Source organism: Hyperolius riggenbachi, chromosome 3, assembly GCF_040937935.1.
Source record: "Hyperolius riggenbachi isolate aHypRig1 chromosome 3, aHypRig1.pri, whole genome shotgun sequence".
NCBI classification, from domain to species: Eukaryota; Metazoa; Chordata; class Amphibia; order Anura; family Hyperoliidae; genus Hyperolius; species Hyperolius riggenbachi.
Genome location: NC_090648.1, coordinates 50289582 through 50302843, shown reverse-complemented (window position 1 = coordinate 50302843; position 13262 = coordinate 50289582). Strand labels below are relative to the sequence as shown.

Here is a 13262-nt window from a genome sequence, read left to right as displayed (position 1 = left end):
TCTGTATATCCTTGATTTAATAAAAATGAATTATGCAAGTTTGTCAGAGATTTGTCCCTTATGTTAGTGCTGAAGGAATTGATCATGATGTCAAATTTGAGTACATGATTTTCCATGCATCACCAATATCATCTCCTTTAAAGTGTATTGTATTTATAGCAGGGTATAGAAAAATAAATCTGTTTAATCCATTGAAAAAACAGAAATTCAGTTTGGCTGAAATAATTGTGTTCATGTTGTGCAAGCAACACAATGAAATCTAACCTTTTCTTCATTTTAGACCAGACCAACTCTGCTTCAGACAGCACCACATCTCATAATTGTCCTGATGGAAACTGTACAACAGCCAGCCCTTCATCCCCAACATTTACAGAAAGTCTTTCTGGTAAACTTTTAGTTAATGTAAAGACCTGAGTGGATGCATCTGCTTGGAGATATGGGCAGTAGTGATGTTCATAGCTTCACATCTGATTTGCAGTTAAAAGACGTTGTTGATAGATTCTTGATCTAATGGAAAATGGATTTTGTGAATTTGTAAGAGAGGTTGAACCAGTGTACTAGTGATGAAGAAATTGATTATGATATCCACTTTGTGCACATGATTTCCCTTAAATTTTTGAGGTACTCTCTTGAAAGTGCATTGTATATCCAGTAGGTCGATGATTGTGATAACTTAGCTAACCTTTAGAAGTAATTTTAAATATGAAGAGTAAGACATTTTAAGAAGGTTTATATCAGGGTACAGAAGGTCAGAAAGAAAAAAAAAGCCTTAAAAATAGATTCCCATGAGTCCCTTAAAGAAACGGCAATGCAGTTTCCATAAAATACTTTGAACATGTTGTCAAAACAACACAATGAAATCTAACCTTTTCTTCATTTCAGACCAGACCAGTTCTGCTTCAGACAGCACCACATCCGATAATTGTCCTGATGGAAACTGTAAAACAACGAGTCTTTCATCCACAACAACCACAGAATCTCTATCTGGTAAATGTTTAGCTAATATAAAAATATGAGTGAGAAATCTGCTTGCAGATAAGGGTAAAGGTGGCCACTAATGATCCAATCTGTTTCATCCAATCTTACCATTTCTATGTAATATAAGGTAACTGCCTAAATTATCCATTCAGTTCATTCACACAATTTACCCTTCTACTACATAGATTTGGTAAAATTGGATGAAAAAGATTGGATCATTAGTGGTCACCATAAGAGCAATCTTCATAGCAACAAATCTCATGTGCACTGGAAAGACATTGTCTGTATATCCTTGATTTAATAAAAATGAATTATGCAAGTTTGTCAGAGATTTGTCCCTTATGTTAGTGCTGAAGGTATTGATCATGATGTCAACTTTGAGCACATGATTTTCCATGCATCACCAATATCATCTCCTTTAAAGTGTATTGTATTTATAGCAGGGTATAGAAAAATAAATCTGTTTAATCCATTGAAAAAACAGAAATCCAGTTTGGCTGAAATAATTTTGTTCATGTTGTCAAAGCAACACAATGAAATCTAACCTTTTCTTCATTTTAGACCACACCAACTCTGCTTCAGACAGCACCACATCTCATAATTGTCCTGATGGAAGCTGTACAACAGCCAGCCCTTCATCCCCAACATTTACAGAAACTCTTTCTGGTAAACTTTTAGTTAATGCAAAGACATGAGTGGATACATCTGCTTGGAGAGATGGGCAGTAGTGATGTTCATAGCTTCACATCTGATTTCCACAACAACCACAGAATTGTTATCTGGTAAATGTTTAGCTAATATAAAAATCTGAGTGAGAAATCTGCTTGCAGATAAGGGTAAGAGCAATTTTCATAGCAACAAATCTGATATGCACTGGAAAGACATTGGCCTCAATTCACTAAGCTTATCTCCTATCTTTAATAACGTTTCTAGAGTGGTCACCATGGTCATGAGGCATGTCGTATTCAGGAAACATTTTACCTCAGGCAAGCCTAAAGTTAACTCTTCTGTCTTTAAGTTAACTCTTCAATCCTTAAATTAACTCAAGAGTTAAAGACATGCTGTTTATTAACTGCGTGTGAAAATAACCACAGAGGAGGTAAATTAACTACAGAGGAGGTAAATTAACTACAGAGGAGGTAATTTAAGGAATGAAGAGATAAGATAACTCTCTCACTGTGTGGAGGTAAGTTTTCTCTTGCCTTATTATCTCCAGCAAGCTTAGTGAATTGAGGCCATTGTCTGTATATCCTTGATTTAATAAAAATGATCCATGCATCACCAATATCATCTCCTCTAAAGTGTACTGTATTGATAGCAGGGCATAGAAAAATAAATCTGTTTAACCGGATCAGCCCCACAGCGTTGAAAACCTCATGCATCCGAGCAACGTTCACCTCCCATTCATTCACCAATTACTTTATCACTACTTATCACAATGAATTGATCTATATTTTGTTTTTTTCCGCCACCAATTAGGCTTTCTTTGGATGGTACATTTTGCTAAGAATTATTTTTTCTAAATCCATTTTAACAGGAAGATTAAGAAAGAAATGAAAAAAATTCCTTATTTCTCAGTTTTTGGCCAATATAGCTGGAAAATAATATACGCAACCGTAATTAAAACTCATGTATTTTATTTGCCATTTGTCCTGCTTATTAGACCATTGAAATGATGTCCCTATCACAATTTATGCGGCCGATATTTTATTTCGAAATAAAGGTGCATTTTTTCAAGTTGCGTCCATCACTATTTACAAGCTTATAATTTAAAATATTATAATATTTTAAATTATATTATCATAGGGGATTTTCAGCAAGACTTTTATTCTTTATAAAGATATTCCCTAAAAGGATTTGAGCAATGATGCTGGCCAGCTTCCCTGCTTGCTACACAGTTTTTTTGCAGTTGGACAGAGCAAATGCCATTCACTAAGTGCTTTTTAAAATAAATATATCCATGTGAATCCCCTATAGATGGACTAGTCCAAAACCTGTCACTTCTGTCAGATTTCTACTGCCTACTGTAAGTGCCAGCAACATAGGAGAAAAGTAATTTATGGCTCATTTTACTCTGGAAAAAATGTACTTTATTTGTATACGTTTGCACATATTTTAAATTTTACAGTTTTTCGCTGTAGTGCCCCTTTAAGTATACTAGTGCTGACGGTATTGGCCATGATGTCCTCTTTGAGCACATGATTTTCCTAGCAGCACTAATATGACCTAATTTCAAGTGAATTGTAGATTAATTAGGCCAGTGATTGTGAAAGCTCAGTAACTTTTAACAGTTATCATAATTTTGAAGTGTAAGAAGCTTAGATGACATTTATAAAGAAAGAAAATGGATTCCCATGATTTCCTTGAAAAAACAGAAATCTTGCTTCAGTGAAAGACTTTTTAGGGCCTTAATCTAATGAAAAATTAATTTTGTGATTTTTTTTCAGATGTTGATCCAGTGTACTAGTGATGAAAAAAATTGATTATGATATTCACTTTGTGCACATGATTTTCCTTAAATTGTTGAGATACTCTCCTTTAAAGTGCATTGTACATCCAGTAGGTCGATGATTGTGATAACTTAGCTAACCTTTAGAAGTAATTTTAAATTTGAAGAGTAAGACATTTTTAGAAGGTTTATATCAGGGTACAGAAGGTCGGAAAGAAAAAAAACAACTTAAAAATAGATTCCAATAAGTCCCTTGAAGAAACAGCAATGCAATTTCCATAAAACACTTTGAACATGTTGTCAAAGCAACACAATGAAATCTAACCTTTTCTTCATTTTAGACCAGACCAACTCTGCTTCAGACAGCATCACATCCGATAATTGTCCTGATGGAAACTGTACAACAGCCAGCCCTTCATCCACAACAACCACAAAATCCTTATCTGGTAAATGTTTAGCCAATATAGAAAACTGAATTATAAATCTGCTTGCAGATCAGGGTAAGAGCAATTTTCATCGCAACAAATCTGATATGCACTGACATTGTCCATATATCCCTGATTTAATAAAAATGTATTGTGCAAGTTTGTCAGAGATTTGTCCCTTATGTTAGCGCTGAAGGTATTGGTCATGATGTCAACTTTGAGTACATGATTTTCCATGCATCACTAATATCATCTCCTTTAAAGTGTATTGTATTTATAGCAGGGTATAGAAAAATAAATCTGTTTAATCCATTGAAAAGACAGAAATCCAGTTTGGCTGAAATAATTGTGTTCATGTTGTGCAAGCAACACAATGAAATCTAACCTTTTCTTCATTTTAGACCAGACCAACTCTGCTTCAGACAGCACCACATCTCATAATTGTCCTGATGGAAACTGTACAACAGCCAGCCCTTCATCCACAACAACCACAGAATTATTATCTGGTAAATGAAGAAACAGCAATGCAGTTTCCATTACAGATTTTTAATCTTCCCGGCATTCACTTTCCCAACGATTTCTGTTAAAAAAGTGATCCAAATAATTTTCATTCAGTTTTCTTTCTTGTAACTTGCCAAAATGTGTAAAGCAAGGTTCTAATATACAGTGCAAGAGAGTATTGAAGTGTTTGCACGTCTATACCATTCGCAACATGATTTGTTTTGACGTGCATGCACGTCAATACCGCAAGGGAGGTTAACATGTTGTCAAAGCAACACAATGAGATCTAACCTTTTCTTCATTTTAGACCAGACCAGTTCTGCCTCAGACAGCACCACATCCGATAATTGTCCTGATGGAAACCGTACAACAGCCAGTCCTTCATCCACAACAATCACAGAATCCTTATCTGGTAAATGTTTAGTTAATATAAACATCTGAGTGAGAAATCTGTTTAAAGATGACAGTAAGAGCAATCTTCACAGCAGCAAATCTGTTATGAAGTGGGAACACATTGTATGTATATCCTTGATTTAATTAAATATGAATTAAGCGATTGATTTAATTAAATATGAATTAAGCAAGTTAGACAGAGGTCGATTAAGTGCATTAGTGCTGAAGGTATTGACCATGATGACCATGATGAAGAAATTAATTATGATATCCACTTTGTGCACATGATTTTTCTTAAATTGTTGAGATACTCTGCTTTAAAGTGCATTGTATATCCAGTAGTAGGTTGATGATTGTGATAGCTTAGCTAACTTTTAGAAGTAATCTTACATTTGAAGAGTAAGACATTTTAAGGAGGTTTATGTAATAAATATTTGTTGGTTGCTATGGGCAACAACACTACATCTTCGTCACCATATCACAGAACTTGAAACTCATCACAGCAGCAGCAAAGGAGATAGAACTGTTAGACATCTTCAAATGTTAAGGAGTTTATTTGACAAGATAGACATACAGGTGTGTTCATCAGCAATCTTCGTTACATGTTTGTTACCTCAACAAAGCAATGAAGCTGTAGTAGGTCATCTTCAGCATTCCGTGGCATCTTTTATTAGTCTTTATGATTAGCTCAGGCTTTCTGTTATGAACATCTATGCTACATTGCCTTAAGTCAGCACTTAGGCCTGTATACAGCATTCAGATAAATGACGGGAAGTAACAGGAAGTTAGGTAGTGAAATAGAAGTAGAAAGTAACTAGAATAAACTGGAAGCAGGCTCCCCAAGACTGTCCATTCCTTATAAAAAGCCAGTCAAGGGTTAACTCTGGGGTCCACCCCTAGTGGGTGGAGTCTGTTGTTGATCACATGCTCAGCCTGTGATAGGCTGCCAGCAGCATGTGATTGACTGACCAGCACAGTCTTTACTGCAGATGCACTGGAAAATTCAATTTTCCAATCACCTGTTCCCTTATTCTTAGGAGAACATTGTTTTCAGTTCCCTGCCCATTGTTTACCTTTAGTAAATATGAAAACACTTGATGCTTACCCCGCTGCCACCTGGATGCCGGTACATGTTGAGCTGATATCGCACTCTGGCCTTGTGGAAGACAAACAACACTTTCTCTATTGTGCTTTTAGAAATGCCTGTATTTCTCTCTAAGAGAAATCCTCCTTAAAGATAAAATCTGCATAGAAAGTATTTTTACTAAAACAGTTGTACTGTAATGTAGATCAGGGCTCTATCCTGCAAGAATCTACCCCCAGAGATTCTTACAGTTCCCCCCCGAAAAAGACTTGATATGCAAACCTCTTACCTGTGGTTCAGACAGCACCTATGTTTTGTTTTTCATGTTTCACTTTTCAATGCTCGTGCTCAGATTCTCTCTCTGCTCTAGGTGGTTGCCCCTTGGAGAGAGAGCAAGACATCTTGGCCTCCTTTTTTACACCTGTCTCTCTGGGGATGCATACTTCTAGGTCCCTGTTGACCATCCTCTCGGCATCCACGTCACAATACGTATCACTTACACACTTGCATGTTCACAGAAAAGGGAAACTTGTTAGTCCGTTAAGCAAAGGAGCAGTGCCTGGTGTCTTCTAAAAAAAATGCCTTCAAACAATCAGCTTCTTCCCATAGGTACTGCTGAGAGCTAAAAAAAACTAACCTTGTATAATGTAGCTTAACCTCCTTGGCGGTAACCCCGTGCTAGGGTCGGGGCGGAAAACCGCAGCTCAGAGCGGTAATCCCGGGGTAGCCGCCAGGGGCTCTATGTAGAGCAATGCGTGCAGCCGGAGCGTTTCTACATACCTCCCAGGGATCCCGACGTCGGGCGCCATACTTCTTCCTCTCCTCCGGGACTCTGCTTCCTCCTGGTGAGATCGCCGGCATCATACCGTCAAGGGGGTTAACTTGGAAATATTGGCTTATGAGAGTGTGTATTTCACACTAATCTTCTAACCATGTTGATTTGTTTGCGTAATTTCAAACACAAACTCACCTGTGTAATGATGCATATGATTGTAATCCCCATCATTATGACCAGTGGGTGTAGAAAAAGGTTTTGACTGCTGAGGCCCAGTCTGAGTGTCCCTGGAACATCGCCAGAAACCTTTTCCACCAGGTCAGACTGGAACTCACTTGATTATATTTGTGTTCAACCCCTGTAAGATCTCCTTGATCGTAGTGAAATATCACCTCTAGTTTAGTGTTCTGTTCATTTAACTTTTTTAACAAAGTGTGGTCTTGTGTCAAAACCTGTACCTATCTGTGCCATGGTGTGTTATCTATCAGGATGGGTGGATGGGTACTTACTGTGGAGCTTTGCACTTTAGAGTTCTCTTAACAATTTGAGGAATAATGTAGTCAAACCTTGACAACTAGATCCATATGGGATCTCAGCTCACACAGTAAGCCCCCCTGGTGAGATCAAACTTATCTGAACAGTTATGAAAATGCACAATGATTTTGTCCATAGACATCATGTTTAAAAAACAAACTTTTTCTTCTGCCACCTGAGATATTGGTTTGGCTTCAGAGCGGATCTTTTGAATGGCAGCTGTGCATTCTGTGCTATTGAGTTAGCAAGCTTCATCACTAAATCTGACTTGCCCTGGCAAACACATGTACTTATCTAAGAATTGCCAGCATGAAAACAAGTCTACTTGTTTCACCTCTCCGTCTAGCACCAAAAAATGCTGACCTCTCAGGTCATGGTGTAAGACAATTAGTAGCAAGAGAGGAAGGAATCCGGCACTCTCACGATTGCGGAAGGAGATAGGGCTAAACCTTGATAGGCTGTATGGTATTGAAGTGCGTATCTCTTTGAAGAACATGCACGGGCTGGGTGAAAGACAACAAATGTGTGTGGAGAAGGGAGGCAAGGTGGAGCCAGCACTGCGATTCAAGTCGTGTTTATTGAGACAAAAAGTTGTAAGGCACTTACAGTCAATTCAGGTTGGATGCGATGTGGATGTGGTGGGCGCCAGGTCTAGGTCCCCCTGTGCAGGGGGACCTAGACCTGGCGCCCACCACATCTGCAACGCATCCAACCTGAATTGACTGTAAGTGCCTTACAACTTTTTGTCTCAATAAACACGACTTGAATCGCAGTGCTGGCTCCACCTCGCCTCCCTTCTCCACATGGTGTAAGACATGTGGGGATGAAACAGGTGTCCCCAGGAATACTACTGGAAACACTACCTAGGTACTTTTATCAGCAGGAAACAAAGAAGTAGCGGGGCATAAAGAATAATTGCACCCTTTCCACCTGTTTACCCAGACATCTCGGTGCATCCATGCAAAGGATCCTTCCCCAGGAAAATCGATAAATCTATCCTTGTCAAGTCTCAGTTGTAATGGAGTCTTACCTTCTGATAAGGCTTGAGCCATTATTTTAAAATCTGCCGTTAACTCAATCAGTATAGAAAGGCATTCTGTTTCCCATGGAAGCAGTACCCGTATCATGTGCAATCATCTTCTAAAGAATTGTTTGAATGTGCCTTTGAATGTACCCCTGAACCTTATAGGTGATGTGCGTTAACTGTTCCAAAACCATGTTCAGATGATGTTGGGTACCCACGTTCTGTTGTCTCAATGTGCCTAATTGTTAAATGACCTCTGTCATATCTTCTATGTCTACACTGTTTGCTACCCCCATTCCAGCCCCTATGCCTCCCAAGATTGTATCTGCTAAATCCCAGGACCTTCTTCTGGCTACACTATTCCCTGTGGAATGTACCGATGACATAAAAGCCTGTACCAGGGTGGCAGCAACCGTGCTGCAGTTGGGGTAGATATTAGATATTACCCACTCTTCTAAGTTAATCTGCCAAGTAATCAATTGAAGCTGGGCTTCCATGATAACTGGAGTAGCCCTCAGTAGATTTAGCTGAAAAGGGCCGCTTTTTACAACTTGTTTTGTCCCACATCATGGTAGATTGGGTTCCTGGGTAGTCACTGGCAGGGTGACTACCTGAGCTTTAGGAGTTGTGGGAACCCCCACTTTTACCACCACTGTTTCCCTTCTCATTATGTAAGATCTATTTGGACCTCTAAACTCTAGGGACTGTGGGATGCAAAAACCTTATGTCCATGGTCCTTCATCCTCCTGGACTAAGGGCGCTAATTTTAAACTCCCTCATTTAAGTTCCATCGCCCTTCCATCATAGAGAGTCCATGTGGTGCTACTTGATGTATCCCAGGATTCTACCTCTCTACTCCAAAAAGTTCCCTGATCCATTAAACTAACGTCCCATGCTAACCCTTGTGGCCCTCCCCAGAGGAATATGGTTGGTACTCTTTCTTCTGGGAAATTGATTAGCATCTCAATGACAAAAGATGTTTCCACCTGTCCTGATTGGACCTTTGACCCCAGTATTTCCTGAGGAAAAATGCGTACTTTAGGTCAGGAAGAATGTACTCTCTGCAATCTTTCAATTAAGAGTACCTTCTCACTTACCTATCTCGAATGAGGATAAGTGGCTGAGTATGGATTGTGTGGTATTGTCTCATATGGTTAACCGTGTAGTAAGGATGGTGTTACCTATGTTGGCTCTCCCTGTCCTGGGATTGGTCTCCCCACCCTCTTGGTTACCTAAAATTTGGCTGGATCTCTATTCTTACTCCTTGTTTCAAGAACCGAAACCCTTCTGCTTTCCAGCCTTTGTGTACATATAGTTGTTTTGGGTATACCCTTTGTTGGCTACTCCGGACTGTGATATTGTTCCCCACTTCTCTCCTGGAGGAGAAATTATGTTTACTGCCCATTCCTCTCCAGTCTAGAAGAACCCCACTCTGGAGCACCAAGGCAAGGTAATCCTGAACAACACACTCCACGTTTCCATGTACCCATTGTAATGCAATGTACCTTTTAACAAGACTTTGGATCGGTGCATTTGCTCTGGGATCATTACATTCAAGAGCAGATTTAAGCTTGCGTTGACATTACACTTCCAGCACACCTGACCTTCAATACATTTCCCCAACATTGTGCCATGAAATATGTTTCCATCTGGCACAAGTGATCTTTTTCTCCTTCCCTGCTTGGTCCATTTGGGCCAATCAGAGGGAAGTGCACAAGGATGAGTACCTTTTTGTCCAAACATGAACATGCTTGGGCCTTGTGTTCTCATTACCACCTCATTGTCCATGAGAATGTCCTCTCCTCTGTGCCCTAGGATGACATGGCAACCTAGGTTCACCATCAGCACGGTACTCTTCATTATGAGAGCACCTCCTTGGGAAAGAAAAACATAAGCAATTTGGATTATGCTTTGCTCAGTCAGTTTTTTTAGTCTCTTTCTGATCTCGGAAATCTTGCTATTCTCCAAACCAGGATTGGCCTCTGGAAACTTTCGCTTATCCGACTGACATGTCTGTCTCTGTCTCTGCTGCCAGCACCTCAGCTCTTTCAATTCCATATTGCCAAAACTCCTGAAACTGAAATACAAACAAATCAAACGTATTAATGATTTGGCCTTAGCCCTGCAGGCTTTTACTTTGTACAACTTAGATTGATCAATATGTACCATGATTGATCTAATTTCCGTGTAGTTCACTTGAACTTTGTTTACTCTTTTTGGGGGAATGGAGCTAAACCCCTCTCCACTACCTTCTGTACAATGTCATAAGTTCTTACCTTTTTAAAATATGCTTCCCACAGATTTCACCTTTGGAAGCTCTTACCCTCACCCCCCGTGTACATACTCGGCCGCAGTATGTACTGAGTATGGACGACACACTCTTGTTGCTGCAACCTGCAGACTGCTCTGCCGCTGAGCTTGAAATGCTCTTACTCATTTTTCTTTACTTACCTAGAACTTCAATGATCGCAACCAGCTCTGCTAGAAGTCCTGTTTGTTGTTGTAGCCTCTCACAAATGTTTGCCAACACTATTACCTCTGTACTTGCCCCAAAAATGGCTGCCTCCTTGTAAGAAGGTTTGTTTTCACTTAGAATAGAAAAAAGGGACGGGAGGACACCGGAAGCCAAATCTGGTGCAGTATCATATTTACATTAGGTAGATGTATAGAGTGAAGAAATATACTCACAAAGCCGGGTTGCACGTGAGGCAACCTCTCCAAACTGCATGTGGGGAAGTACTGTCCCCACTTGGCCTTGTGATAATGTAAATTGTGGTTGCAGTTCCTAGAAAGCAGCCACCTTGCTTGGTGGTGATCCCTGATCAGGGGAAGTATGTACAGGAAGAGAGGTAGGAGGCGCCCTTGGGGTACTCAGGTAATGTACTGTGTGCCAACAATGTATATTAAAAAGAGCAAAAGCTCTATAAGACCTTATCCTAAAAAAATACATATATACTAGAATATAAAAAGAGATGGCCTACTTTATGCAGTAGCCATTCAATTTTGCGTAAAAAAAGATAATTTTATTGGACACTTTAAAATGAAAATGCATTTCGCAGTGTAAACCGCTTCATCAAGTCGAGTACTGTGCCTTTAAGAAACAAACAGACATAAGTACATCTCCTAAATTTCAACAATAAAACTTTATACAAAATACATATAAAATTGTGTACAGGGATAGACTGACAAGCTCCATAATAATAAACTCGGAGGAACAAATCAGTAATGTGCAGCACGGTGGCGTAGTGGTTAGCTCTCTCGCCTTGCAGCGCTGGGTCCCTGGTTTGAACCCCAGCCAGGGCACTATCTGCAAAGAGTTTGTATGTTCTCTCCGTGTCTGCGTGGGTTTCCTCCGGGCACTCCGGTTTCCTCCCACATTCCAAAAACATACGGATAAGTTAATTGGCTACCCCTAAAATTGGCCCTAGACTACAGTACTTACACTACATACTGTAATATAGACATATGGCAATGGTAGGGATTAGATTGTGAGCTCCTTTGAGGGTCAGTTAGTGACAAGACAATATATACATATATATACACTGTACAGCGCTGCGTAATATGTCGGCGCTATATAAATACTAAATAATAATAATAATAATAATGTGTACATAGATCATGAAGAATGGGCTTTGGAAAAATACATTCACATTGACTTAAAGAACCAGTCCAAATTCTATCCTACTACGCATAAGGGCATAAGGATGTAGAAGCCTTTCATAAACAAGTAATGGAAGATTTTAAACACTTAGACACTAAAGAAGGCAACCTGACAAAAATAGAAGAAAAGGCGATAAAAGATCTAGAATCCAATAAAAACATCATCATCAAGGTCACAGACAAGGGCGGGGGCATTATATTGTAGAATAAAGACAATTATATCAACAAAGCAAAAAGAATCCTGAATGATAAAGAATACTATGAGATACTCCCCAGGACCCAAATAAAGAACAAGCGGAGTCCTTGAAAACCTGGTAAAAGAGGGAATAATTAGAAAATCTGAGAGAAATTGTGTGTTTATTCCGGATCCTGCCCCAGCACACTTCTACCATCTCCCGAAAATACATAAATCCCTCATTAATCCACCAGGAAGACCGATCATAGCTGGAATTGATTCACTTACGTCTCACCTGTCAGAACTAATAGATGTACACCTACAACTTTATGTGAGGGGTCTTCCTTCCCATCTTAAAGACTCCACGCATCTACTGAAGGAATTGACTGGAATCCAATAGCACGACAGATATCAATGGCTAACTCTAGATGTCTCCGCACTCTATTCTACCATCCACTACCGAGTGGGGCTAAGGGCCATCTGGCATTACCTGACACAGGACCAAAATATACAGCTCAGACAAAGATATTTTATAATCCAAGCTATATCATTCATTCTAACCCATAACAGCTTTAGGTTCCTAGATATTATCTATCTTCAGAAGAGGGGAACTGCGATGGGAGCAAACTTCGCACCAAGTTATGCCAACTTCACAATGGGACTACCCATTTTCCTTGAAAATCATAATATATAATAGATACATCGATGACCTAATCCTTATTTGGGATGGAGAGAGAGAGTCTCTTAACAGCTTTAAAAATTACCTCAATGATAACCATTGGGCCATTTAATTTACTTCCAATTACAACAGAGAACAAATTGAATACTTGGACTTGGTTCTCTATCATGACAAAATAACCATCATATCAAAAAATCATTTTAAGATGGTCGACGCCAACTCCTATATTGACTATAGAAGCAGCTACTATAAACCATGGAGAAACAACATCCCCTATGGCCAGTTTCTGAGGATCGAAAAAACTGTAGTGACATAAAAACTTTTGATGCCCAAGCTAAGAAAAAAAATTTGAAGAGAGGCACTTCCCAAGCAAATTGGTCAAAAAAGCAATACTAAAAGCCAGATGGAGAGAAGTGTCCTACTAAACAATAGTAGTAAAAGGAAAAATCGAATGAAACCAACATCCAGGAAAAAGGGACTACAACAAGTTTTATTACTAGATTTTCCAACCAACATAACACCATTAAAAACATCCTGAGCAAACACTGACCAAGTAAAGTGCTGCTCACAATCCAAATGTTTATG

At 39.3% G+C, this 13262-nt stretch overlaps 1 protein-coding gene across 1 annotated transcript in view; it reads left to right on the top strand.

Moving 5' to 3' along the window:
* The window catches only part of LOC137562096 (serine-rich adhesin for platelets-like), a 174237-nt gene that overhangs the window by 68212 nt on the left and 92763 nt on the right, over positions 1–13262 (top strand). Inside the window, exons 66-71 of the mRNA XM_068273433.1 lie at positions 281–385; positions 883–987; positions 1540–1644; positions 3769–3873; positions 4254–4358; positions 4661–4765. Of these exons, the coding sequence (XP_068129534.1) occupies positions 281–385; positions 883–987; positions 1540–1644; positions 3769–3873; positions 4254–4358; positions 4661–4765 (630 nt within the window). The remainder of the gene's footprint in view (positions 1–280; positions 386–882; positions 988–1539; positions 1645–3768; positions 3874–4253; positions 4359–4660; positions 4766–13262) is intronic.